The 24497-nt window shown below is 39.5% G+C and overlaps 2 protein-coding genes and 1 pseudogene across 2 annotated transcripts in view; 2 read left to right on the top strand and 1 right to left on the bottom strand.

Moving 5' to 3' along the window:
* Window positions 1–14058, top strand: part of LOC127621481 (phosphoglucomutase-like protein 5) — a 242965-nt gene extending 228907 nt beyond the window's left edge. The window contains exon 12 of the transcript XR_007967860.1: window positions 13985–14058. The gene's annotated coding sequence lies outside the window, so the exon portion shown is untranslated. The remainder of the gene's footprint in view (window positions 1–13984) is intronic.
* Window positions 1165–15490, top strand: LOC127620661 (beta-ureidopropionase-like; annotated as a pseudogene).
* Window positions 15491–15634: 144 nt separating this feature from the next.
* LOC127621485 (protein GUCD1-like) lies at window positions 15635–20458 on the bottom strand. Its single transcript, XM_052095116.1, has 6 exons — window positions 20141–20458; window positions 19717–19798; window positions 19451–19616; window positions 18061–18152; window positions 17655–17896; window positions 15635–17578 (listed from the first exon to the last, which is right to left on the bottom strand). The coding sequence occupies exons 1-6, from the start codon at window positions 20250–20252 to the stop codon at window positions 17487–17489; spliced, it is 786 nt and encodes a 261-aa protein (XP_051951076.1). The 5' UTR covers window positions 20253–20458; the 3' UTR covers window positions 15635–17486.
* Window positions 20459–24497: the final 4039 nt, after the last annotated feature.

Raw genomic sequence — 24497 nt, 5'->3', positions numbered from 1 at the left:
TTTGAGTGGACGTGTTGTGTAGTGGTTGTTCCTTGACATCTTGCGGCATGCAGAAAGAAACTTGTTGATACACTTGGAAAAAGTGGGCAGGAATTGTTGCATTGTAGATCTATTGTGTTTTAAACTAGAGACCTGCAGTACACTCCCGTGGGACAGAGTTGCAAGTTTTGTTTGCTATGTGTGTGTGCGAGTGGGAAGACACTGATGTGTGCATGGGGAGAAAGCAATGACTCCTGCAAAATATAAATATCTAAAAATAAAAATAACTCATATTTATTGTTTTTAACGTATAGAATGTTTTTCCATCTTTTGTGCAAGAGCAGCAAAAAATAAACCATTTACAGGCGCATGAAGGCAGATCCCTTAGTGCTACAGATGATAATGCTTTATTAAAAAAGGTACATGCAAAACATTTGCAAAACTAAATGTTAAGAGTAGTAATGATTTTTTTATCGATGGGAATTGGAAAAAAAAAAATAGCATATGACACCTGAGGCAGAGCTCAAATATATCAGAAGACTGCTGAGGAGAAATGTGCTGAAAATGAAGAGAAGTTGTTAGCGGTTTGCTAAGCTAATAGGCTAACCGGTTAGCTTGAGAGCTAACTGGAGAAAACTGAAAAGAGAATTGTTTAATTTCAATATTTATACCTTCAGTTTAGTAATATGTTTGAAATATAAGTTATTTGTTATATTTACACAGTTAAAACAACATGAATCATACAGCGATTGCATAGGATTTCAAGCGTTTTTTTTAGCCAATAGAATCACTTTATGATCCAAGGTGTTCCTTGTTGTCTTGAGGCATGCAGACAGACACACATGAAAAAAGTGGGCAGGAGCTGTTGGCTTACAGGAACTGTTGGCTTACTGTGCTGTAAACAAATTCAATGGTTTTGTTCTCTGAAGAGAGGCCTGTTTGTCCTGTTGCCTAGCAACATGTACTTGAAACTGAAACCATAATGTCCACAATGTCTACAGAATACTCTTCTCTCTTGACTAGTGACAGATGAAGAGTATCCATGTGCAGGTACCACTGGTCTTGGACACACTGTCATGGTCAGATTGCATAAGATGTGGAAAAATTGGTTGGTTAAACAGTAATAAGAGATGGGGTGCAGCTGAAGAGTAACATGATTCACTTTTTCTGCAAACTGAGCACAAAATGTCCGCAAATGTGTTTGATTCCCTAGAGAAGGTACTGGAGGCACATCGAGGCAGAGCTCAAAGAGATCAGAAGACTGCTGTTCGGAAATGAGTTTAAATCAGAGACATATTATTTTTTCGCTTTCATGCTGCAAAGTAGAAACTATAATGCAAAACTACAAATCCCAGAGGTCAAATACAGAACGCTGGTGACTCGAGACAAATTTTTAATAGTTAAAGATATTTTTAACTTGATACAGCGACATCAGTCTAGTGCATCACAGTCATAGGAAAACATTGGAAACTAACACAGATGGACACAAAAACGACACAGTTTAGATTGTTAAATGCTGGTAAAGAAAGTTTTGAAGTTAAAAATCCCAAACATCGAGGGATATCATATAGGCGAGTGGTTTTAATGATCCCTCGTCTCTGAGCATACAAGTGACGTCACTCTCTTGAACTAAAGGGTTCATTTGGGTTGAAATTTGGGTCACAAATTACATAATTGATAAAGACTAATTTATTCTACAATATCACTCCTATCCATTTTATTTTTCAGTTAAGATAAGGCACCGCCATTATCAACCTTGAATGTGGAATTTTCTGTCGAAGTCTGTTCCACCTATATTTCTCCTTTATCGAAGTCTGTTCCCCCTACGTTTCCCCTTAAGGTTAGTGTCGAAGTCTGTTCCCCCTATGTTTCCCCTTTGTTGAAGTCTGTTCCCCCTATGTTTCCCCTTAAGGTTAGTCTCGAAGTCTGTTCCCCCTATGTTTCCCCTTTGTTGAAGTCTGTTCCCCCTATGTTTCCCTTTGTTGAAGTCTGTTCCCCCTACGTTTCCCCTTAATATTAGTGTTGAAATCTGTTCCCCCTATGCTTCCCTTATGATTAGTGTTGAAGTCTGTTCCCCATATGCTTCCCCTTAAGGTTAGTTTCAAAGTCTGTTCTCCCTATGTTTCCCCTTTGTCGAAGTCTATTCCCCCTATGTTTCCTCTTAAGGTTAGTCTCGAAGTCTGTTCTCCCTATGTTTCCCATTAAGGTTAGTGTCAAAATCTGTTCCCTATATGTTTCACCTTAAAGTTAGTGTCGAAATCTGTTCCCCCTGTGTTTCCCCTTTGTCGAAGTCTGTTCCCCCTATGTTTCCCCTTAAGGTTAGTCTCGAAGTCTGTTCCCCCTATGTTTCCCCTTAATGTTAGTGTCGAAGTCTGTTCCCCCTATGTTTCCCCTTAATGTTAGTGTCGAAGTCTGTTCCCCATATGTTTCCCCTTTGTCGAAGTCTGTTCCCCCTATGTTTCCCCTTAAGGTTAGTCTCGAAGTCTGTTCCCCCTATGTTTCCCCTTAAGGTTTGTTTCTAAATCTGTTCCCCCGGTTTTTCCCCTTAAGGTTAGTCTCGAAATCTGTTCCCCCTATGTTTCCTCTTAAGGTTAGTCTCGAAGTCTGTTCCCCCTATGTTTCCCCTTACGGTAAGTCTCGAAATCTGTTCCCCCTACGTTTCCCCTTACGGTTAGTCTCGAAATCTGTTCCCCCTATGTTTCCTCTTAAGGTTAGTCTCGAAGTCTGTTCCCCCTATGTTTCCCCTTAAGGTTAGTCTCGAAATCTGTTCCCCCTATGTTTCCCCTTAAGGTTAGTCTCGAAATCTGTTCCCCCTATGTTTCCCCTTAAGGTAAGTCTCGAAATCTGTTCCCCCTATGTTTCCTCTTAAGGTTAGTCTCGAAGTCTGTTCCCCCATGTTTCTCCTTAAGGTAAGTCTCAAAATCTGTTCCCCCTATGTTTCCTCTTAAGGTTAGTCTCGAAATCTGTTCCCCCTATGTTTCCCCTTAAGGTAAATCTCGAAATCTGTTCCCCCTTAAGGTAAGTCTCGAAATCTGTTCCCCCTATGTTTCATCTTAAGGTTAGTCTCGAAATCTGTTCCCCCTATGTTTCCCCTTAAGGTAAGTCTCGAAATCTGTTCCCCCTATGTTTCCCCTTAAGGTTAGTCTCGAAATCTGTTCCCCCTATGTTTCCTCTTAAGGTAAGTCTTGAAGTCTGTTCCCCCTATGTTTCCCCTTAAGGTAAGTCTCGAAGTCTGTTCCCCTTATGTTTCCCCTTAAGGTAAGTCTCGAAATCTGTTCCCCTTATGTTTTCCCTTAAGGTTAGTCTCGAAATCTGTTCCCCCTATGTTTCCTCTTAAGGTAAGTCTTGAAGTCTGTTCCCCCTATGTTTCCCCTTAAGGTAAGTCTTGAAGTCTGTTCCCCCTATGTTTCCTCTTAAGGTTAGTCTTGAAATCTGTTCCCCCTATGTTTCCCCTTAAGGTAAGTCTCGAAGTCTGTTCCCCCTATGTTTCCTCTTAAGGTAAGTCTCGAAATCTGTTCCCCCTATGTTTCCTCTTAAGGTTAGTCTCGAAATCTGTTCCCCCTATGTTTCCCCTTAAGGTAAGTCTCGAAGTCTGTTCCCCCTATGTTTCCTCTTAAGGTTAGTCTCGAAATCTGTTCCCCCTATGTTTCCCCTTAAGGTAAGTCTCAAAATCTGTTCCCCCTATGTTTCCCCTTAAGGTTAGTCTCGAAGTCTGTTCCCCCTATGTTTCCTCTTAAGGTAAGTCTCGAAATCTGTTCCCCCTATTTTTCCCCTTAAGGTAAGTCTCGAAGTCTGTTCCCCTTATGTTTCCCCGTAAGGTAAGTCTCAAAATCTGTTCCCCCTATGTTTCCCCTTAAGGTAAGTCTCGAAGTCTGTTCCCCTTATGTTTCCCCGTAAGGTAAGTCTCAAAATCTGTTCCCCCTATGCTTCGCCTTGAGGTTAGTGTTGAAGTCTGTTCCCCCTACGTTTCCTCTTAAGGTTAGTCTCGAAATCTGTTCCCCCTACGTTTCCTCTTAAGGTTAGTCTCGAAATCTGTTCCCCCTATGTTTCCCCTTAAGGTAAGTCTCGAAATCTGTTCCCCCTATGCTTCCCCTTAAGGTAAGTCTCGAAATCTGTTCCCCCTATGTTTCCCCTTAAGGTAAGTCTCGAAGTCTGTTCCCCCTATGTTTCCTCTTAAGGTTAGTCTCGAAATCTGTTCCCCCTATGTTTCCCCTTAAGGTAAGTCTCGAAATCTGTTCCCCCTATGCTTCGCCTTAAGGTAAGTCTCGAAGTCTGTTCCCCCTATGTTTCCCCTTAAGGTAAGTCTCGAAGTCTGTTCCCCTTATGTTTCCCCTTAAGGTAAGTCTCGAAATCTGTTCCCCTTATGTTTCCCCTTAAGGTAAGTCTCGAAATCTGTTCCCCATATGCTTCGCCTTGAGGTTAGTGTTGAAATCTGTTCCCCCTACGTTTCCTCTTAAGGTTAGTCTCGAAGTCTGTTCCCCCTATGTTTCCCCTTAAGGTTAGTCTCAAAATCTGTTCCCCCTATGTTTCCCCTTAAGGTAAGTCTCGAAATCTGTTCCCCCTATGTTTCCCCTTAAGGTAAGTCTCGAAATCTGTTCCCCCTATGTTTCCCCTTAAGGTTAGTGTTGAAGTCTGTTCCCCCTATGTTTCCCCTTAAGGTAAGTCTCGAAGTCTGTTCCCCCTATGTTTCCTCTTAAGGTTAGTGTTGAAGTCTGTTCCCCCTACGTTTCCTCTTAAGGTTAGTCTTGAAGTCTGTTTCCCCTGTGTTTCCCCTTAAGGTTAGTGTCGAAATCTGTTCCCCCTGTGTTTCCCCTTAAGGTTAGTGTCGAAATCTGTTCCCCCTATGTTTAATGTTTAATGGCACTACAGGGAACACTAAGATAAGGGGGAACAGACTTCGACAGAACACCGGTATAAGCCACTTTCAGATATTTTAGCTAAACAAAAATACAACATTATGCTGCTTTATATCACAGGCTGGCAATAAATGTTGATATATTATTATCATTAATTAAGATTTTTTATAAACATAGTTTTCTGTTTGTTGCATTTTGCTATTGTTTAATCACACACTGTTGCACTGACAGAATTAATGAAATCATGCGCTGACACGGACAGTGACACAACGCTAAATGCAGCCGCTGCTTACTTCTGTGTTGCAAAATAAGGTGGATATATGTTTCACAGATCATACAAATTGTTATATAACCGCATAACCCCCATCATTCATATGTCAGTGGAATTTGTTGATGATACAAACAACCTGAAGTTTAATCAAATTATTCCAAAAATGTACTTTATTCCTTTTTTTTAAATGATTGATTACAATTCATGAATTTCTCAAAGTGCTGTGACCTTTTATATATTTCAGGAAGCTGAACTTTCCCAGGAGTGCATTAGATGCTGCAGCAGAGCAAGATTTCCATCTGAAGGGTTATGTGTTTGAAGCAGCACCAGAGCAACTCAGACCACCCAGGATTGTCTGTGTGGGACTCATTCAGAACACGATAGTATACCCACTGATGCTCTTGTGCTTGAACAGGTGGAACAAAGAAGTTACACACTCAACAGTAGTTAAAGGGATAGTTCACCCAAAAATGAAAATGTTTATCATTTACTCACCCTTATGGCATCCCAGATGTGTTTGACTTTCTTTCTTCTGCTAAACACAAATTAAGATTTTTAGAGGAAGATCTCAGCTCTGTAGGTCCAATGCAAGTGAATGGTAGCCAGAACTTTAAAGGTCCAAAAATCCCAAAGGCAGCATAAAAGTAATCCATGAGGCTCTAAAAGTGATATCATAGGTGTGGGTGAAAAACAGATCAATATTTAAGTCCTTTTTTACTATTAAGTCTCCTCCCTGCCCAGTAGGTGGTGATATGAATTAAGAATTTATATTGCCAAAAATAGAAGAAGAATGTGAAAGAGGATATTGATAGTAAAAAAGGACTTAATTATTTATCTGTTTTTCACCCACACTTATTATATAGCTTATGAAAATATAGATTAAACCACTGGAGTCTTCTTGATTAATTTTATGCTGTTTTTATGTGCTTTTTGGAGCTTCAAAGGTCTGGTCACCATTCACTTGTATTGTATGGACCAACAGTATGTGTAGTCTTATAAAAAACGTAATTTGTGTTATGCAGAAGAAAAAGACATCCGCATCTGGGAAGGCATGAGAGTAAATGATGAGAGAATTATTTTTGTTTTTGGGTGAATTATCCCTTTCAGTGTAGAATAGCTACACATAATGGCCGGGTAACATCATAAACTGATAAAAAAAAAAAAAAAGCCCTCTATGTGGTATCCAACTAGTTTGAAATTATCAAAATACTCTTGCTCTTGGTGTCATATTCTTAATTTGCTTTCATAGATCACAGCTCTGCACAAGTCTGTGGGTAAGATGGTAGAGGTGGCGGCTATGTATGGGGTCAATCTGGTGTGCTTCCAAGAAGCCTAGAGTGAGTACACAAACTCACACCAACATATACACGATAGACTCTCTTTCTACTGAATTCAGGACTGTTTAAAAGATACAGCTGGATAGGTCAAGTCAAGTCAAGTGGTTTTTATTGCATTGGGTTGGGAATCTTAAGGAATTTTATGATTCTGGTTCCTTAACGGTTCCAGTAACAATACCAGTAATTATTTGAGTACTTTTTATTTATTTATTTATTTTATAATTATTTAGAAAGGAGAAATGCAATTCTTATTGCATTTACTACCCTCTGCTGTCTGTTACCAAATAATGAGATAATTTCAGATTTGTACAGAGCAGATATAACAAATCAGAAATAAATGTAATACAGTTCTTGTAAAAGGTGTGTTTGCAGACTTTTTAGAGACATATATACAATCCAATAATAGATCCTTGCTCTATTTTAAATAAAGAAATCTAAACCAACATGAAATATGATGGCATATTTCATTAATTCATTTAATATTTTCTATCATTTCACTTATTACAAAAAAACGTGTGTATCTTTAATTATACACTTTCATATGAACAACCTGTCTGTAACTAATAGAGACACAGGTCATCATTAAATAAACAGTAAAGTTCCAGAGACAGTTTAGAATGTGTTTTGTAGCCTAATGTTGTACTTCCACAGTTATTACTTAATTTCGAGTTGGACATTCATAACTTGCACTTCTGTACTTGTATACCGGAAGCACCATATGTTTTGGACTGTTGATTTATAAGAACCAGCTCCTTTGAATAATTATTTCGGGAATCGAACTGTACCGGAAGCGCATATGTTTCGCACTGTAAAAAGAGCCAGCTCGAGACTCGTTCGATTGGGAATTAAATGCACTGGTAGAACTGTGTTTTAATGCTGTAGAGTCAGTAGAGCGAGGCGCTGCTGCAGAGATGCGCTGCTGGAAACACTGTCAGAGTGTTTGAGGACGGTGTTCAAGCCACATTGGCAGAAAATTGCACGCTGGAGAACCGTTAATGGAACCGGAATTCACGAAGATATTATGATTCCCGTATATTGTAAAGAATCGGTTCTCGGTTCCCAACTCTTCAGCTGGAACATATGGCATATAGCATTTGTCAAAATTACTGTTGCAGTTTGTTGTCTGTAATTGATCAGCCAAACTACACATTTTCACTTTAAAACTACACATTTTTCTTAATAAAAATGGGTTTGCGACATTCCCATAATGATTTTACGGTAAAATGTATTTAAATCTATGAGGTAAAGATGCTGTAACTGATCACCATTATTTTAAGGTTTTGTGAAGTAGGCCTATAGAATGTCACACTCCAGTACACTGCTGTCATTGCGAAACATGTGACCATTTACTCACATACAAGAAAAGCAGTCAAATGATATTCCATCTGTAAACTGTTTCCTGTTGTCTACAATCCAATTACTGTCCTTATTTATGATCAGTGCATATAGGAACAGAAGACCTTTTGGCCTTCAGTGACATTACATGCCGGCAAGACATCAGCAGGGCGAATCAAGTTTTAAGCTGCGCCCACAGTTCCTCTGTTTGTGTTGGCTGTGCTGTGGGGATGTATGTGAATCAAAGGGTCACATGCTCCAGTTAAAAACTCTCTAGGCATCCCAAATCATTCCAGTCCCTCTGGGTCCCTGTGGGTCTCATTGCCCAAGTTTGAACCCCCTTTACCACCACCCCACGTAAAAACCTGACCAATATTTGTCCTCTGATTTACTGGGTTTCCATGCAAATCTATTATGTGTGTGTTGCTTTGATAGCCATTTTTATATGCCACGTAAACAATAATAATTTCACCCTGCTCTAAACAAAACAACTAATGAAAGATAAGACCATAAAGTTATTCACGGTACTCATCCTCTCTTTTAGAAAACGAAACAAAGTTTTATTGGACACCCAGAGACTCAATTTTGGGGAGTATTATTTCCCGTGTTGGGTGCAATCTGATTTTCCCATAAAGTAATCAGTCAAGTATTTTGATTACAATTTAGAAAGATAATCAGTCATTTGTAGTGGATTACTATTTTTTAGTTACTTACCCAACACTCATGATTTCCTCCACCCAAAGCAATGCCTTTTGCTTTCTGTATAAGAGAGAAGCAGATTTCTTTGGGGTAACCTAATGTCAAACCAATTAATTTAGATGTTACCAAATGATGCACATTTTTAGGTTAATAGTATTTTTTCTGTGTAGACACTTATAAATAAAATTATATTATCATCATCTAATTTTTTATGTGGTAGAATGTATAACTGGGCTCAGAAAAGAATGATAATAAGAACTATGGGCTCTATTTTCATGAGTATGCAAAGCGCAGCACTATGCGCTAGGACTGTACAGTACCATCCAGAGTTCTAATTCTAAGTGCAAATTTTGTGCCAGCGCAAGTGGGCATGAGTACCTAGTGGGTGTATGCGTGCAAACTGTGGGTCAATTATATGGTAATGAAGTGGCACAAAGCGCAATTAGCTATTTTCCTGAGAAATAAGTAATTGCGCTAAAACGTTTAAATACCATGTCTGTTTCCAGTGCAAAGTCTAAACTCAGTTCCTGCATTTGCAGTTTGGAAATTCCACCAGCAGAAAATATAGTGGAACATCAAATTATGTCCATGACGATCACTGTTGTAGCTGTTTTATGAAACAAATATTTCTGTGATTTTTGTTAAACTATATTTTAGGTAATTGTTTATTTTTCAACTATTTTAATTATTATGTTTATATTTAAAATTGTATTCATAATCTAATTTGTATTGGTATTTTTCCACCTGCTGTCGTAGATTGATTTTTAACTGTTAAAGGGGCCAGTGGAAGAATTTGGAGAGAATAAAAAGTTGGGATTTGGTATGATTTTTTGACCACTTCGTTATTTTGCTTATATTTCCGTTTAATTTGAATCTATAAATATTTTGGGTTAAAAAAAGTTTCAATAAATGAATGTAATTTTTCAAAATCAATCAGTAGAAGTGAAGTGATAAATAATACTTTACAATTTAACAGAGCGTAAATCCAAATCCTGATGAGAACCACATTTTCCATGCTTTTAAAAGGAGCGTGTCACTCTCATAGAAACATGCCTGACATTCAACAAGGACACAGTTAATGGACAAAAGAACGTAAGCCCATATTTCTGTTCTTCTAATTCATTGCATACAGTCCATTTACACTACCAACTTCTTATGAATGTGCTGTCTTTTTTTATATTGCTAGTGCTTATCAGGGAATGGACTCTATAATAGGACGCAGACGCTGAAGAACCTCAGAATTAAATTGCACTTGGCCCACCTTGATGCACCTAGACTTAGCGCATCCTTGCACGAAAATACCAAAACTTCATGGCAATGCCCATTGACTTAGTGTGTGTGACTTATGGCATAACGCTGCACTTAGTACTAGTGCTCTTAATATAAGGCCCTAAATCAGCGGTTAAAAAATTAAAACAGAAGAAGTCATTATCCAGTGTTTTGAATTTAAGGGCATTCTTGCCCACTTTGTGGCATTTCTACCCAGAGCCCCCCCCCTTAATTTTTAGTCTTTCCTTACAGTGTCCTGCAATTCACATCTTGTTAAATGGCAATTTTTCATGAAGTCTGATTTCCTTAGTGGCTCTTCAAGACCTCACTCAACAGAGAAAAAATTCAGAAATACCTTCAAGATATAGAGTACAGCTTACTGCCTTGTTCTTTTAGCAGCAATGCCTCCTACTGCCCAAATATTTGTGCTCCATTTTCATTTTGTAGCTGGCCAAAAAATACAACATGGTGGTGGTTTCTCCTATCCTGGAGCGAGATTAGATCCATGGTGGAACACTGTGGAACACTGCAGTTGTGTTGCCCAATAATGGCAATGTTCTGGGCAAATCACAGAAGAATCACATTCCCCATGTTCCCTCAGTTTGACAAAACACAGTTACAGTGACACTCTGTATTTAGTTCCTCTATTTATATCACATTATTATGATTTAATTAAACATTAAGTAGAATTTATCTGTATTTTGTGCTGCTATTGGTTTAAATTTGTTTGAAGGACTTCACATGTGTGTGTCAAAATCTTATTTGATGCTTGCACCAGAAAAAATTTGGTTATGCCCATGTTCAGTATGTCCAGCTCAAAAAAAAGAATCATTCCAGAGATTTGTTCTGGCATGTTCGGTGTCATTTTTCACCTCCAGGTTAAAAAATTTTTGTGTGCATGTGTGTAAAGTGCATGGAGCTGCACTATATGATCACATTGTAAGTGGTTGAGAGTGGTTGATTCTTCCCCCTGCTGTGCTGTTTTTCAGTGACAAATTATTCCTTCGATCCATTCCACACTGTGAGAATGTTCATTCCACTAATCTATAATACAGGAAAAATGTGCCCAATCTCTTTGCCTGGAATACAAGCGCTAGTATACCTGCAGGAATCTGACGGAAGACATGACTCTATTGTGTTGCTTTCAATAAAATAAGAAATGTTTAATGGCATCTACAGTATGTTGATCAATATCAGAAAATTATGAAAAGGTGTTATTTTTAAAGAATACTATTGCAGCCATACTGAAATTACCAGTTTAAGATGGTTCTAGCTGTTTTGTGTTGATTTGGTGCTGGTAACGCTGTTCGTCCAGCATAGCCTTTCTGGTGAAGCAGGTAAATCTGGATGTCTTACTGGCTTAGCTAGTGAAGAAAGTCTTGATGAAACCATTGATCCTTCAGTGATACACTGTATGGTGTCTACAGTTTTACCTTAAGCTTACATTATTAACAGATACAAATGCAGTTATAATGGATTGCATTTGGGACATTTTAGGGCATTAAAACAAAATACAGAAGTGTTGTCTTTTGGTACTCATGTATGAAGTGTTGCTTTCTTGCATGGTTACGATGCAACATTTACATAAATCATCTGTTAAACTGGCCCTTTTTTCATTCCTTTGAACAGTCAACATATTATATGGAAGGCAAAACAGGTCATCCTGTATTCCAGACACAGTCTGGAAAGATTACCATTAACATCTGCACCACCCTCTGAACTGGTTAATGTACAGCATACATGGGGCCGAGATCATCTTTAACCCCGCTGCCACAGTTGGAGCCCTCAGGTATCAGGTTGTGCCGCATTTACTCTTCTAATGGGAATGACATTGGGCCTGTATTCCCTCATACTAATGCTTGTTTTGCATTACAGTGAAACAATGTGGCCAATTGAGGCTAGAAACACTGCCATTGCAAACCACTGCTTTACCTGTGCTATCAACCACGTGGGCATGGTATGTGTTGTCCAAAACTGCCTTACAAAACAAAACGCAGTAACTACACCAACACTGAATGTCCAGCCATTTGTGAATGATAAAATAGTCTCACTACGTTTTCTCTAAATCTGTGCATAATTGAGCCAAACCCATTTACCTGATTTTGGTTATACCTCAGTTTTGGCAAAATGTGTAGTCACAGTGTTTTGCTTTTGCAAGGCAGAATAATTGTGCATAAAGTGCCAAAACAATGTGTGTAGAATAATGAAAACAAGATGAGTGTTTATGATTCCACTGAGAACTTACATAAACAACTCAATGCATTTCATGCTTACTAAAACGTACACAGAAATTCTTAGGAAATTTCCCATTGGCCTCAACTGTTCAACTGTGTAAGTACTTTGATAATATCACAACCATGACTTAAGTAAACTATATAAATAAGATAAAGGAACTAATATGATTAGAGACGCACATGCTAATAATTCCAATAGGATTCATTGCCAAACTGCTAATAATGTTCAGATGAAACAAGTTTACCACACAAGCACCTTGTTTTTTCTTTGTCTCAGAGGAGTCTGGACTCTGTTGGTGCTCAATTGTCTTTAAATTGGTTTAAAGGAAAGTTATTTCTACAATAATGTATGCAGTTTCCACATGCTTCACATGGCAGAGTGTCTGAGGTTCAGATCTGTGTTTTTTGCTGCTCTCTACTGTTTTTCTGGGCAAGTGTGGTTTCACTGAGCCTTTGGGTCTTGATATAGATCTCTCTTTCCAGGAGTATTACAAGAATTAGTTCACATTTGGGGATGGAAAGAAAGGCGATTATTCATTTATTTTGAGTGTGTGTAGATATTTGTCATCAATTATATATGTACACTACCAGTCAAAACTTTTGATACACTTGACTGAAATGTTTCTCATGATCTTAAAAATCTTTTGATCTGAAGGCGTATGCTTAAATGTTTGAAATGAGTTTTGTGGACAAAAATATAATTATGCCACCATATTAATTTATTTCATTATAAAACTAAAATTGTATTGTAAAAAGCTTTTGAAATTGATGACCGAATAATAAAGAAAAGCATCTGCTAAGTGCCCAAAATATAGGAAACTCCTTCAATACTGTTTAAAAACATCCCAGGGTGATGTCTGCAAATTCTAGGCATTCTAGGGTGACTGTGCATTACACATCTTATTACAGGGCTACTTATCAAAGAATTGATGGACATGAACTATTCATTTAAATGAAATTATTTATATAAGAAGAAAGAGACCACAGAGTGTTACAAAGGGAATGAAACTAGGTTGGTAGCTACATAGGAAATTACAATATAGCCTGCAGTTGCGGTCATTATACAAAATAAGAAAACAAAACAAAAAAGACAGAATGACCAACCAGAATCCAATATTCCAATAGAGCCATATAAAAAGCATAACAGATTAAATGCATTTCACACAAGCAATTGAATGGAGAAAACCTCAACTTCGTTCCCTTATTTCTACAAATATTAACCTGTCTAGCTCTTTACCAGAGCTTTGTGTCTCTTTATGTCAGCATATAAAAGGATTGCTGTAGCTGTCTGTCAATCTACCAAATGTTTTAGTGACAGGGTGAAGACGGGACCATGTTCGAAGGTGTTGTGTTCCTAAAGCTCAGGGCTGTCATGGCTCTGTTCTCCCTTTCAGCCCTCATTACTGTTGTAAGCCTTCAACCTGAACACAACGCTCCCTACTCTCCTGTTTTACTTGTGAAACCTCTCTGTAACATGACCTGGGTCACAAAGACCCAAGCCACAAACATATACACAGGCAGCCAAATGTTTGGAATAATGTACAGATTTTGCTGTTTCGCAATAAACTGATACTATAATTCACCAAAGTGGCATTCAACTTATCACAAAGTATAGTCAGGACATTACTGATGTAAAAAAACAGCACCATCACTATTTGAAAAAAGTCATTTTTGATCAAATCTAGACAGGCCCCATTTCCAGCAGCCATCACTCCAACACCTTATGCTTGAGTAATCATGATGCATTACTAATTTGGGATTAGAAAATCACTTGCCATTATTGAAAGGTATTTGGTTCGTTGAATGAAACTTAACATTGTCTTTGTGTTTGTTTTTGAGTTGCCACAGAATGCAATAGACTGGCATGTCTTAAGGTCAATATTAGGTCAAAAATGGCAAAAAAGAAACAGCTTTCTCTAGAAACTCGTCAGTCAATCATTGTATTGAGGAATGAAGGCTATGCAATGCTTGAAATTGCCAAAATGTTTAAGATTTCATTCAAAGGTGTACACAACAGTCTTCAAAAGACAAAGAAGAACTGGCTCTAATAAGGACAGAAAGAGATGTGGAAGGCCAGATGTACAACTAAACAAGAGGATAAGTACATCAGAGTTTCTAGTTTGAGAAATAGATGCCTCACATGTTCTCTGCTGACTGCTTCATTGAATTCTACCTGCTCAATACCAGTTTCATGTAAACAACAGTAAAAAGAAGACTCAGAGGTGCAGCCCTTATGGGAACAATTGCAAAAAAAAAAAAAGAAAATGTTATAGTGGGAAAAGAAACAGACATAGGACCATTGATGTGATGTACCACATGATCATTGGAAAAGGGTGTTATGGATCTTAACCCCATTGAGCTTCTGTGGGATCTGCTAGAATGTATGGTGCGTGAGAAGTGCCCAACAAGACTACAGGAAGCTACAGGAAGTGTGGGGTGAAAGGTCACCTGAATATCTGGACAAACTGACTGCAAGAATGACAAGAATCTGCAAATCTGTCATTGCTGCATGTGGAGGATTGTTTGATGTGAACTCTTTGAAGTAGTTCAATCATTTTTTTTCAAATTGTAATAGTATTTTTTCATGTTATTAATGTACTGACATTACAATGTGATCAGTTGAATGCCACTTTGGTGAATAAAAGTACCAATTTCTTTCCATAAGAACAAAATCTGTACATTATTCTAAACCTTTGGCCACTAATTTAACCCTTTAAACTAGGATAGGCAAGTTTAAAGGGTTGATATTATACACAATTAATATATAATTAAATAATAAAATATTAATAACTACAGTTTTGACCAACACAAAATAGGTCTCGAATTTTAAAGCTTAGAAACTCAACTTTACAATGCATGTAGGTTTTATGACCAAAAGTGAACAAATGCTTTAAATTTTGCAGACAAATCAGAAGTGTTCAGTTCTTCTAATTTATTAAAAAATAAAATGTGCAAAGTACATAATATTGTAATCTGTAAAATCATCAAACTGATCAAATAGCCATGCATCAAATGTAATTGGAAAGCTCTCAGAGCAGAATAAAGAATATGTTGGCAGCAGATCCCCAGGACTGTCCCGAACCCATGATGGCCTGTTGGTGACAAAGATGGATTTGAACCTAAATTGCTAAAATCGCAGACGAATGGTCCTTCAAGGTGAATAAAAGCACTTCATATCCGACGCTTTTCTTTCAGCAAATGTTTAGAGATATTTTATCATTGACCAGGCAGAGGGAGGTTCTCTCATCCATTCCTGTTAAATATATGACTTTCAAGACAAAGGTCATGGCAAAAGTGCCCATATTCTATGAATACTGGATCTTGACTGTCTCTTAGTATAGTGTCTCTTATATGGATTATGGATCTCTCCATAGATGACAGGGAGGTATGAAATGTATGCAGAGGAGCAGAACAAATCTATCCAGCATGACTTCAAACACAACATTATTAAGGAATGACAAACTTTCTACTGCAAGTCCAACTCTTCAGAGTTATAAACTGGAGGAGAACCACGCAAGACTGGTTGATGATCTTTACATTACTTGAATTTAACAAAATAACTTATTGATGTATCATATAATTAAATTCTCGGGGTCAATAACAATAGAAGGATTTTTTTTTTATTAAAGTACAAATCCAACTTTTAATATTATCATAAATGCAACAATGTATTTCATTAAAAATAAAGTTTGCCATTTTAACATTCCTTATGTTCTTTAAAAAAAAAAAGCACAAGCTGATGTAATTGTATACCTGATGCAATGTCTTAAAAATCAAAGGACAAAATTTTAACCTGAATGATCAAAGATTAAATACATAACTGTTAGAACACTACGCTTTTCATTCATCAGCCATTTTTAACTAACCATCATTGAAGATTGAACCATTTAAACCAATGAGCACTCATAGTGCATTTACAAGATAGCAAAGAGCAAACGCATTCACACCACTTGTGACTATTTCAATTGGCACACAACTATTCTACAAAACACCTGACAGTAAACCTCTGAGACTAAGCTAAACGTAGGGTTCCTTTTCACCTTTGGAGCCATTAACTTAATGTGTGGTTACTATTAATTACACAAACACAATATATTGAGAAGATCAAACAATAATATTGTAATTTACACAGAGACTTCCTCATATACTGGTGCGATGAGTGAGTTTAGGATAGTTGTGTGATATTATGGTCAAGGTTCACAGTTCAGCCAGTATCACTCATTAAACAGACACACTCAATCTTGGTATTAATTCTACATGAGGTTATGAGAAACATCCAGGTGATTTTGTTCTAGAGAAAATCACCGGAGATGTGAATTCAGACAATATAGTGCACCTATTAAATGTTTATTTCCTAATAGTGGGACATAATTTATCCTTCAATATTTAACAAAGGTTACCTGAGTTTTAAAATAATAGTTTCACTCTTTTACAATAATTAAAGAGATAATAAACCCAAAAATGAAAATTCTCTGTAGGTCCAAACAATGTAAGTGAATGGTGATCAAAACTTTGAAGCTCCAAAAAGCACATAAAGGGAGCATGAAAGCAATAAATAAATCTCCAGTGGTTTAATCAATGGCTTGATCCTGTTGGTTTCGGGTGAGAACAAGACCAAAATATAACTCCCTTTTCACTGTACATCTTGCCATTGCACTTTTTAGGCACAATCATGATTTACAGTTCCTAGTGCTTGACGCATGTGCGGACCGCTAGATGGTGCTATAGGAAGTGTAATCAAGCTTGAAATCATAAAATCGCTAAGAAGACTGCTGTCAAGATGTACAGTGAAATATTTATTATATTTTGGTCTGCTCTCACCCCAAACCAAATAGATCGCTTCAGCAGATATATGGATTACTTCTATACTGACTTTATCTGCTTTCTGGAGCTTCAAAGGCTTGATCACTTTTATTGTATGGACCAACAGAGCTGAGATATTCTTCTAAAAATATTAATTTGTGTTCAGCAGAAGAAAGAAAGTCATACACATCTGGGATGGCATGAGGGTGAGTAAATGATGAGAGAATTTTCATTTTAGGGTGAACTATCCCTTTAAGATAATTCATGTTGAATTATACACACTTAGGTGGCTTACATGAGAAAAAAATATATGAAATCTTTACAGTAACATTATTTACACTCCTTTACCTCGAACTGTGGGACAGCAGCAGATACTACAAAAATAATGCGAGCTGTAGCTAAACATATTTGTCCACATCACAGTAATGGTGATGAGTAACATATACTTAGCATAAGCTTAAAAATGATTTCATCTCCCTTTCCTTTCTGCGTTAACATTTCATAACCTATAATTCTGTGGCCGATGTAGCACCATAGTAATGTTTTGTGCGATGCTATGGCTCGGAGGACCATAGCAGAGGTGACACATACTACAGTACCTGCTATTGGCCAGCAGTGCAAAAATGCTACCCAGTCAACCACAGTGGATACAAAGGGTACGTTTTGATTGCATGTTTGTTTAGAAGCAGTCATTGTGAAAGACTCAGCCGTCTTTGTAGATGAATAGAATGTCCTCATCCGTTCCGTAGCTCCGTCTGGCCTCTTCAAAATTACTAAAACTTGTGCAGCACACACCTGTCAATCAAAGAGACGACAACATGTAAGACAGAGTTATAATGTTACTGCCATGTGTAAACGGCACAATACATACGATCCGAGTAAGCCGGATTGTTGTAGAAGATGCTGCCCGTCTTGTGGTTAAATCCACACACTACCACAAAGTGGCCCTGGTAATCTGGCTTCCTGCAGAAGCACTTCTGACCCACAGGGAGGAAACAGCAGTATTTGACAGGAGTAGAGCACAGCTCACACACCAACACCATTGCATTGACCAGCACGATGGCCACATTACCCTGCTCCAGGTGGCTCTGGATCTCCTGAACAGTAAGCGAGCTACAAGAGAGATATCTGATCAGATTTCTTTATGCACAACTTGCTGGCCCAATGTTTTGATCAAATCTTGGACTGTAACATCAGAAATGCTGGAATTGGAAATAAAAAGTCTCGGCACATGCCACAGAACACAAAAATAGTGACTAATGTAGAAAAACCCTCACCCTTTTTTCACCACGACTCCTTTGCTTTCAGCCTTCAGAAAGAGTTCATTCACCCTGTCCTCCTCCGTGTCAAAATGTTTTTTGTAGAAGGACTAAGGGACAGGAAGTGGGGAAAAAATTATTCAGATGCAAAAGTCATGACATTTGAGTAAAACAAAAATAGAAACACTGCAGCTCATCAATTATATTTCAATAATGAAATATTAAAAAAATGCCACCTTCTTGGGAGAAATTAACAAATTTACCATTATTTCCTGTACGGCATGTGACACTTTGCTTGTAATTAATAGTTCACCCAAAAATTTTAATTCTCATCATTTACTCACTCTCATGCACTCTCAAGACTTTCTTTGTTGTGCTGAACACAAATGAAGATTTTTAGAAGAATATTTCAGCTATGTAGGTCCATACAAGGCAAGTTAATGGGTACCAAAACTTTGAAGCACCAAAAAGCACATAAAGGCAGCATAAAAGTAATCCATGAACTACAGTGGTCCATGTCTTCTGAAGCAACACAATCGATTTTGAGAGAGAACAGACCAAAATATTTCTTTTTTTTTTTTTTGTACTATAAATCTTAACAGCAGTCTCCTTGGCAATAATGATTTATTTTTAAGTTCGAATACACTTCCTACAGCGTCATCTAGCCCTCTGCACATGCATTAAGCAGTAGGAACTGTAATCATGCTTGAAATCATGATTGCGTCTAGAGACTGCAATGGAAAATGAAAAAGGAGTTAAATATTGATCTGTTTCTCACCAAAAACCAAAACATGGATCAAATTGCTGGACATATATGGATTACTTTTATGTTGCCTTTGTGTTTTTTAGAGCTTCAAAGATTAATAAAGAATAATAATAGACATGTGCGGGCTCTCCTTCAAAGGGACTTTGTTTCTACTTCTCCTACTATAACTTTTTGGAATAGCTGTGTGGCTGGATTGAGATGGTGCAAAATTTGGAAATTACCCCACAAATATTTAATCATGAATAAAATCAAAGAAATTTCCTTCAAACTTATTTATAAGTACTACCCCACTAATGATCAGTCTGCAGGCGGAAACATTTTTTCATTTATTTTGGAGTTGTCACTACTCAGCTTGTTTTTGGTCTGATTTCTGCAAGATTGTTAGAGATCATATTATTCCATATCAAATTCAAAGATTTGGTCACCATTCACTTGCATTGAAGGACCTGCAGAGCTGAAATATTCTTCTAAAAATATTTATTTGTGTTCTGCAGAAGAAAGTCATTCACATCTGGGATGGCATGAGAGTGAGGTGAACTATCTCTTTAATCACAGTCATTTACAGACAGTAGTGATCATGACTGTGAACAACAGACAGTAGTGAATGTTTAAAAAAGACTGAACAACTGGGAATTAATTTACCTGGTTCCTGAAGCCCTTGTCCACACCTAGTGTCTGCGTGCAGAAGCGATGCCTGACTCCTAGCTTACACATGAGATAAGCCAGGTCAATAGTCCACACGCTTTCTGTGAACTCTAAGTCCAAACACGCTCCCTGAAATTCCTCCTCACTTACTGGATGTAAATATCTGTCCACAAAAAACAAGAATGTGTATGTATGTGATTAAAGTAACTATTGTAGGTTACTGTTTGGAGTAGGCAACATCACCTTTTAACTTTCATACTTACTCTAGTACCATTCTCGAACATGCCAACCCACAGTCCCAGTGATATTGCTGCCGGATGACCGGTACATTTAACATCACATCATCTGCCAAAAACAAGGGCGCATTATCATAAGGGTTATGATTATTAGGCTTTATTGAGGACACACAACAAGTTTTGGACTGACAGCTGAATTTGCTACTTCAGTTGGCACTCTTATTCACGTACAAAAGTTAAAATCTCAACTTAGAAAGGTTAAAGGCAATCAGCTCTGTTATAAATACATGGAATGATCATTTAAGAGCGACACATCCGGGTTGTCTAGCCATTGTCCAGGCTTTGAAGTTACAGGAGGGTCATGATTGATCATATTGGTAGTTAGGTTAGACAATAACCAGCCATTTAAGATGTTGTTGCATGTAATTGTCATAACATAACAAAAACTCACCGGTCATGACGCAGTTGGTGTGTGTCTCTCTTTCTGTTGTTGTGTTTCGGGTATGTTTAATATCATAAAAACTATATGCTAGCGGGGTTAGCCGGACAGCAGTTGCCCACATGTCCTCGACATCAGACACTCTAAAATCGGAGCATCTTCAGTACACCAAAAGCTGTTGAGAGGCTGCAGCTAAAACGTGGTGAAACGACTTTAGTAAAGTGGTCCTGATTTGCTCGCACCTCCTAGTCATTCCCAGGGATAATTCTACTTCCTCTACGGCAGATCAGTCCAAACCAAACCCAACGCCGACGAACTGAGAAGAAGTAGAACTGCGCCACCTGCTGAAAAGACAAGATAATCACAAAATACTGACCATTTGTCACACCACCGTATCACAGCGATTTTCTAATCTAATAGGCTTAAACATAATAGAGACATTTTTAATTTCACCATTTATATCTCAGTGATCACAGTCTGGCCATAGAATAAGGCCGACACAGACAAACATGGCTTCCAAAGGAAGAACGAGTGCTCACTGGGACATGGTTGAGGTCGAGACAGAGACACCTTCTCCTTCACTGTGAGAAATTTACAGAGGTGAGAGAGAGATACCTCCACAAACTCTCAAACCTCATGCCACAGTTTTCTAGTTTGGCAGAAACCGATCAGATGCTGGTGTTACTGGGGGAGGACCATCATGCATCAGTTGCAGCTAAATTCATTTTTGAGCTGCACAACCTCAGAAACCAATCACTCTCTTAATGTACTTAATTCAGAGTACTTTTATTCTCTTATGTTCATAATGTCCTGTTAAATGCATATATTATTTTATATTGTATAGTGTATATTGTTATTAAAGTTTTTATTTTATTTGATTCATTACCTGGCACCTTATTTTAATTCTATCTTATTATTATTTGTCTTCTCATTATCTGTTTTGTGTATTAATGCTTTGGCAATATTGTATGTAAACACAATCATGCTAATAAAGTACTTTTAAATTGAAATTGAGAGAGAGAGAGAGAGAGAGAGAGAGAGAGAGAGAGAGAGAGAGAGAGAGAGAGAATACAGCCAGGGGGGAAGGCTAAACATTATGTAAATATATTGAAAGACTCACATATAGAAACAGTTTTAATTGCTTTCTTATTGTGTGAATGAAAAATAGTCTTGATATATGTTTGAATTACTTTTTCAAGAACCAAATATAAAGGTTGGGAAATATTTACTGGGTAGTATCGGTGTAAGATTTTGAAAGTTATTTCCTTAATTTTAAAAGTCAGCACTTACACAATACTCGTTCCCTCCTCTCAGGGAACCGAGGTTACGTTAGTAACCGAGTCGTTCCCTCTCGAGAGGTCTCTCCTATTGCGTAAGTAGCTTACGCTATGGGAACACCATGCAAAACGCTGTGCGTGCTGACTTCGCTCTATAAAGCCAGAGGCAGATGCCTGAGCCTTAAAGCAAAGTGATTATTCAACGAGCCGGCCAACGGCGAGCTATATAATGGGATAATACAGAGCGCCTTTGCCCCAAGGTGGCCCATGGTGGGGCGGTCATTGTAAAAACACAAGCACATATCTTATGTACTGATTTTTCTATTTAATATGCATAAAAAACCCTCTAAGTCAGTCAGAGACCTTATAAGGGAGGAGATAATGCTCAGCATATACGTACTCCAGTCCATACTACAGTCAGGCTGATAGAATGTTGGAATGCAATGAGGGGACCTGTAGGTTATAAAACCTGATAAATGTCGAAGGCGAGGCCCAGCCTGCCGCCGCACAAATATCCTCAATGGGTATCCCACTCGACCACGCCCACGAGGAGGCCATGCTCCTCGTAGAGTGAGCTCTGACGCCTAAGGGGCATTGAAGGCCCTTGGCTTCATAAGCCAGCGCTATAGCATCTACTATCCAGCGCGATATTCTTTGCTTTGAAACTGCGAGACCTTAGTGCGGCCGCCAAAGCATACGAATAATTGTTCCGTCTGTCTGAACGAGGCAGAACGTTCCAAGTATACTCTGAGCGCCCTGACCGGGCAGAGTAAATTAGCGTCGCTTTCGTCTGCTGGAGACGATAGCGCTGCCAGAGATATCACCTGTACTCTGAAGGGTGTGGAGAGCACTTTAGGAATATACCCGTGCTTTGGCCTAAGGACAACTCTGCAGTCGTTAGGTCCAAATTCCAAGCAAGCAGCGCTTGATGGCAGCGCGTGCAGGTCGCCCACTCTCTTGACTGAGGCGAGTGCCAGCAAGAGCGCAGTTTTGAGCGAGAGCTGTTTAAGGTGCACGGTTCGGAGAGGTTCGAACGGGGCACTCTTGAGTGCGTCCAGGACCGTGGCCAGGTCCCAGATCGGTACCAAGGGGGGGCGAGGAGGGTTCATCCTCCTAGCGCCTCTTAGGAAACGAATGATTAGGTCATTTTTCCCTAATGAGCGTTCTTTATCAGGATTGTGTGACGCTGCTATGGCAGCCACATAGACTTTGAGCGTGGAGGGTGTGCGGCCTGCCTCCAGCAGCTCTTGCAAAAAGGCGAGTACACTTGGTATCTCGCACGATTTGGGGTTCAAGCTCTTGGTATCACACCAGTCACTGAACACTTTCCACTTTTGGGCATATAAGCGCCTCGTAGAGGGCGCTCGCGCCTCAGTGATGGTTCTCAACACTCCACTGGGGAGGTTCTCTGGAACCCGTTGAGGGGCCATGCATGAAGGGCCCACAGATCGGGGCAGGGATGAAGAATCATCCCGTTGGCCTGCCTGAGGAGGTCCAGCCACAACGGAATTGGCCATGGGGCAGATTGCATCATCTGCATTAGTTGATGGTTCTTCCAGAGTGGGGCTACCAGGAGCACTGCACATTTCACCTCCCTGATCCGACTGATGACCTGAGGTAGCATCGCGATCGGGGGAAAAACATACAAGGGGCGGCTCGGCCAGACTTGGGCAAGCGCGTCCGTGCTCTTTGAGAAGAAAAGAGGGCAGTGCGCATTTTCCCTGGAGGCGAAGAGGTCGACCTCTGCCTCGCCAAAGGTTTGCCATAACCACTGAACCGTCAGGGGGTGGAGAGACCATTCTCCTGGGAGAACTTTGTCTCTGGACAGCATGTCCGCTCCCTGGTTCAGGACGCCTGGCACATGCGCTGCTCTCAGCGAGCGCAGGTTGTGCTGTGACCATAAGATGAGCTCCCTGGCCATAGAGTGCAGGGAGCTCGACCTGAGTCCACCCTGGCGATTTATATACGATACTACCGTCATGTTGTCTGTTCGGACCAGGACGTGTTCGTTTTTCAGGTACGGAAGCAGGGCTCTGAGAGCCAAGGCGACCGCTTTCATTTCCAGACAGTTTATATGTAGGCGCTTTTCCGGGTTTGACCAAAAACTGGAGACAGGCCTGCCCTCGTAAAGGGCCTCCCATCCTATTTTGGAGGCATCTGTCGTGATCATTTTTCTCCGTGTGTTCACGCCCAGACTCACGCCGGTTTGATACCAGTCGACGGCCTTCCAGGGCGTCAGGGCTTTTATACAGCCGTGATTCGCTCTGATTAAAAAGTGGCCCGAGCGCCACGCGTGAGTGGGGACACGGCTCTTGAGCCAGCGTTGGAGAGGACGCATGTGCAACAATCCTAGCTGGAGTACAGCTGATGCCGAGGCCATGAGACCGAGCATCCTTTGAAATCGTTTGACGGGGGCGCGCGTGCCCGCTCTGAATGATGTTGCAAGGCGCCGAATAGCGAGCACGTGCTCTGATGAGAGGCGCGCCGTCATCTGCACTGAGTCTAGCATTATTCCCAGAAAAGAGATATTCTGGCTGGGGGATAGCACGCTCTTTGCAAAATTGATTCTCAGACCCAGGCATTCTAGATGGCTGATAATCCAAGATCTGTGCGTCGTTAACTGACTCTCTGATTGTGCTAGGATTAGCCAATCGTCGAGGTAATTCAGTATTCGCACTCCCCGCTGTCTCAGGGGGGAAAGTGCTGCGTCCATACATTTCGTGAATGTACGGGGGGCCAATGATAGGCCGAATGGTAGTACTGTGTACTGGTATGACTGTCCCTCGAAAGCGAATATCAGAAATGGCCTGTGATGAGGCGCTATCGGAATGTAAAAGTAAGCGTCTTTCAAATCCACTGATAGAAACCAATCCCCGGGGCGAACTTGCGCGAGGATATGTTTGGTTGTTAACATTCTGAATGAGCGAATCATTAAAGCTTTGTTCAGATGTCTGAGATCTAGGATGGGGCGGAGGCCACCGTCCTTTTTCGGGACGAGAAAGAAAAACCCGCCTCGCTCATAGAGGGAGGAACAGTTTCTATAGCGCCCTTCTCTATCAGTTTGAGCACCTCGGTGCGTAGAACATGTGAAA

Source organism: Xyrauchen texanus, chromosome 27 (assembly GCF_025860055.1).
Source record: "Xyrauchen texanus isolate HMW12.3.18 chromosome 27, RBS_HiC_50CHRs, whole genome shotgun sequence".
Classification (NCBI taxonomy): domain Eukaryota; kingdom Metazoa; phylum Chordata; class Actinopteri; order Cypriniformes; family Catostomidae; genus Xyrauchen; species Xyrauchen texanus.
This window is presented reverse-complemented; position numbering and strand designations above follow the sequence as displayed.

Coding starts and splice junctions, on each gene's coding strand:
- LOC127621485 (XM_052095116.1), bottom strand. CDS start 20,252: ATGTGGGCAACTGCTGTCCGGCTAACCCCGCTAGCATATAGTTTTTAT. Junction 19,617..19,716: donor TGTTCGAGAATGGTACTAGA/GTAAGTATGAAA, acceptor TTTTGTGGACAG/ATATTTACATCCAGTAAGTG. Junction 18,153..19,450: donor ACAAGGGCTTCAGGAACCAG/GTAAATTAATTC, acceptor CCTGTCCCTTAG/TCCTTCTACAAAAAACATTT.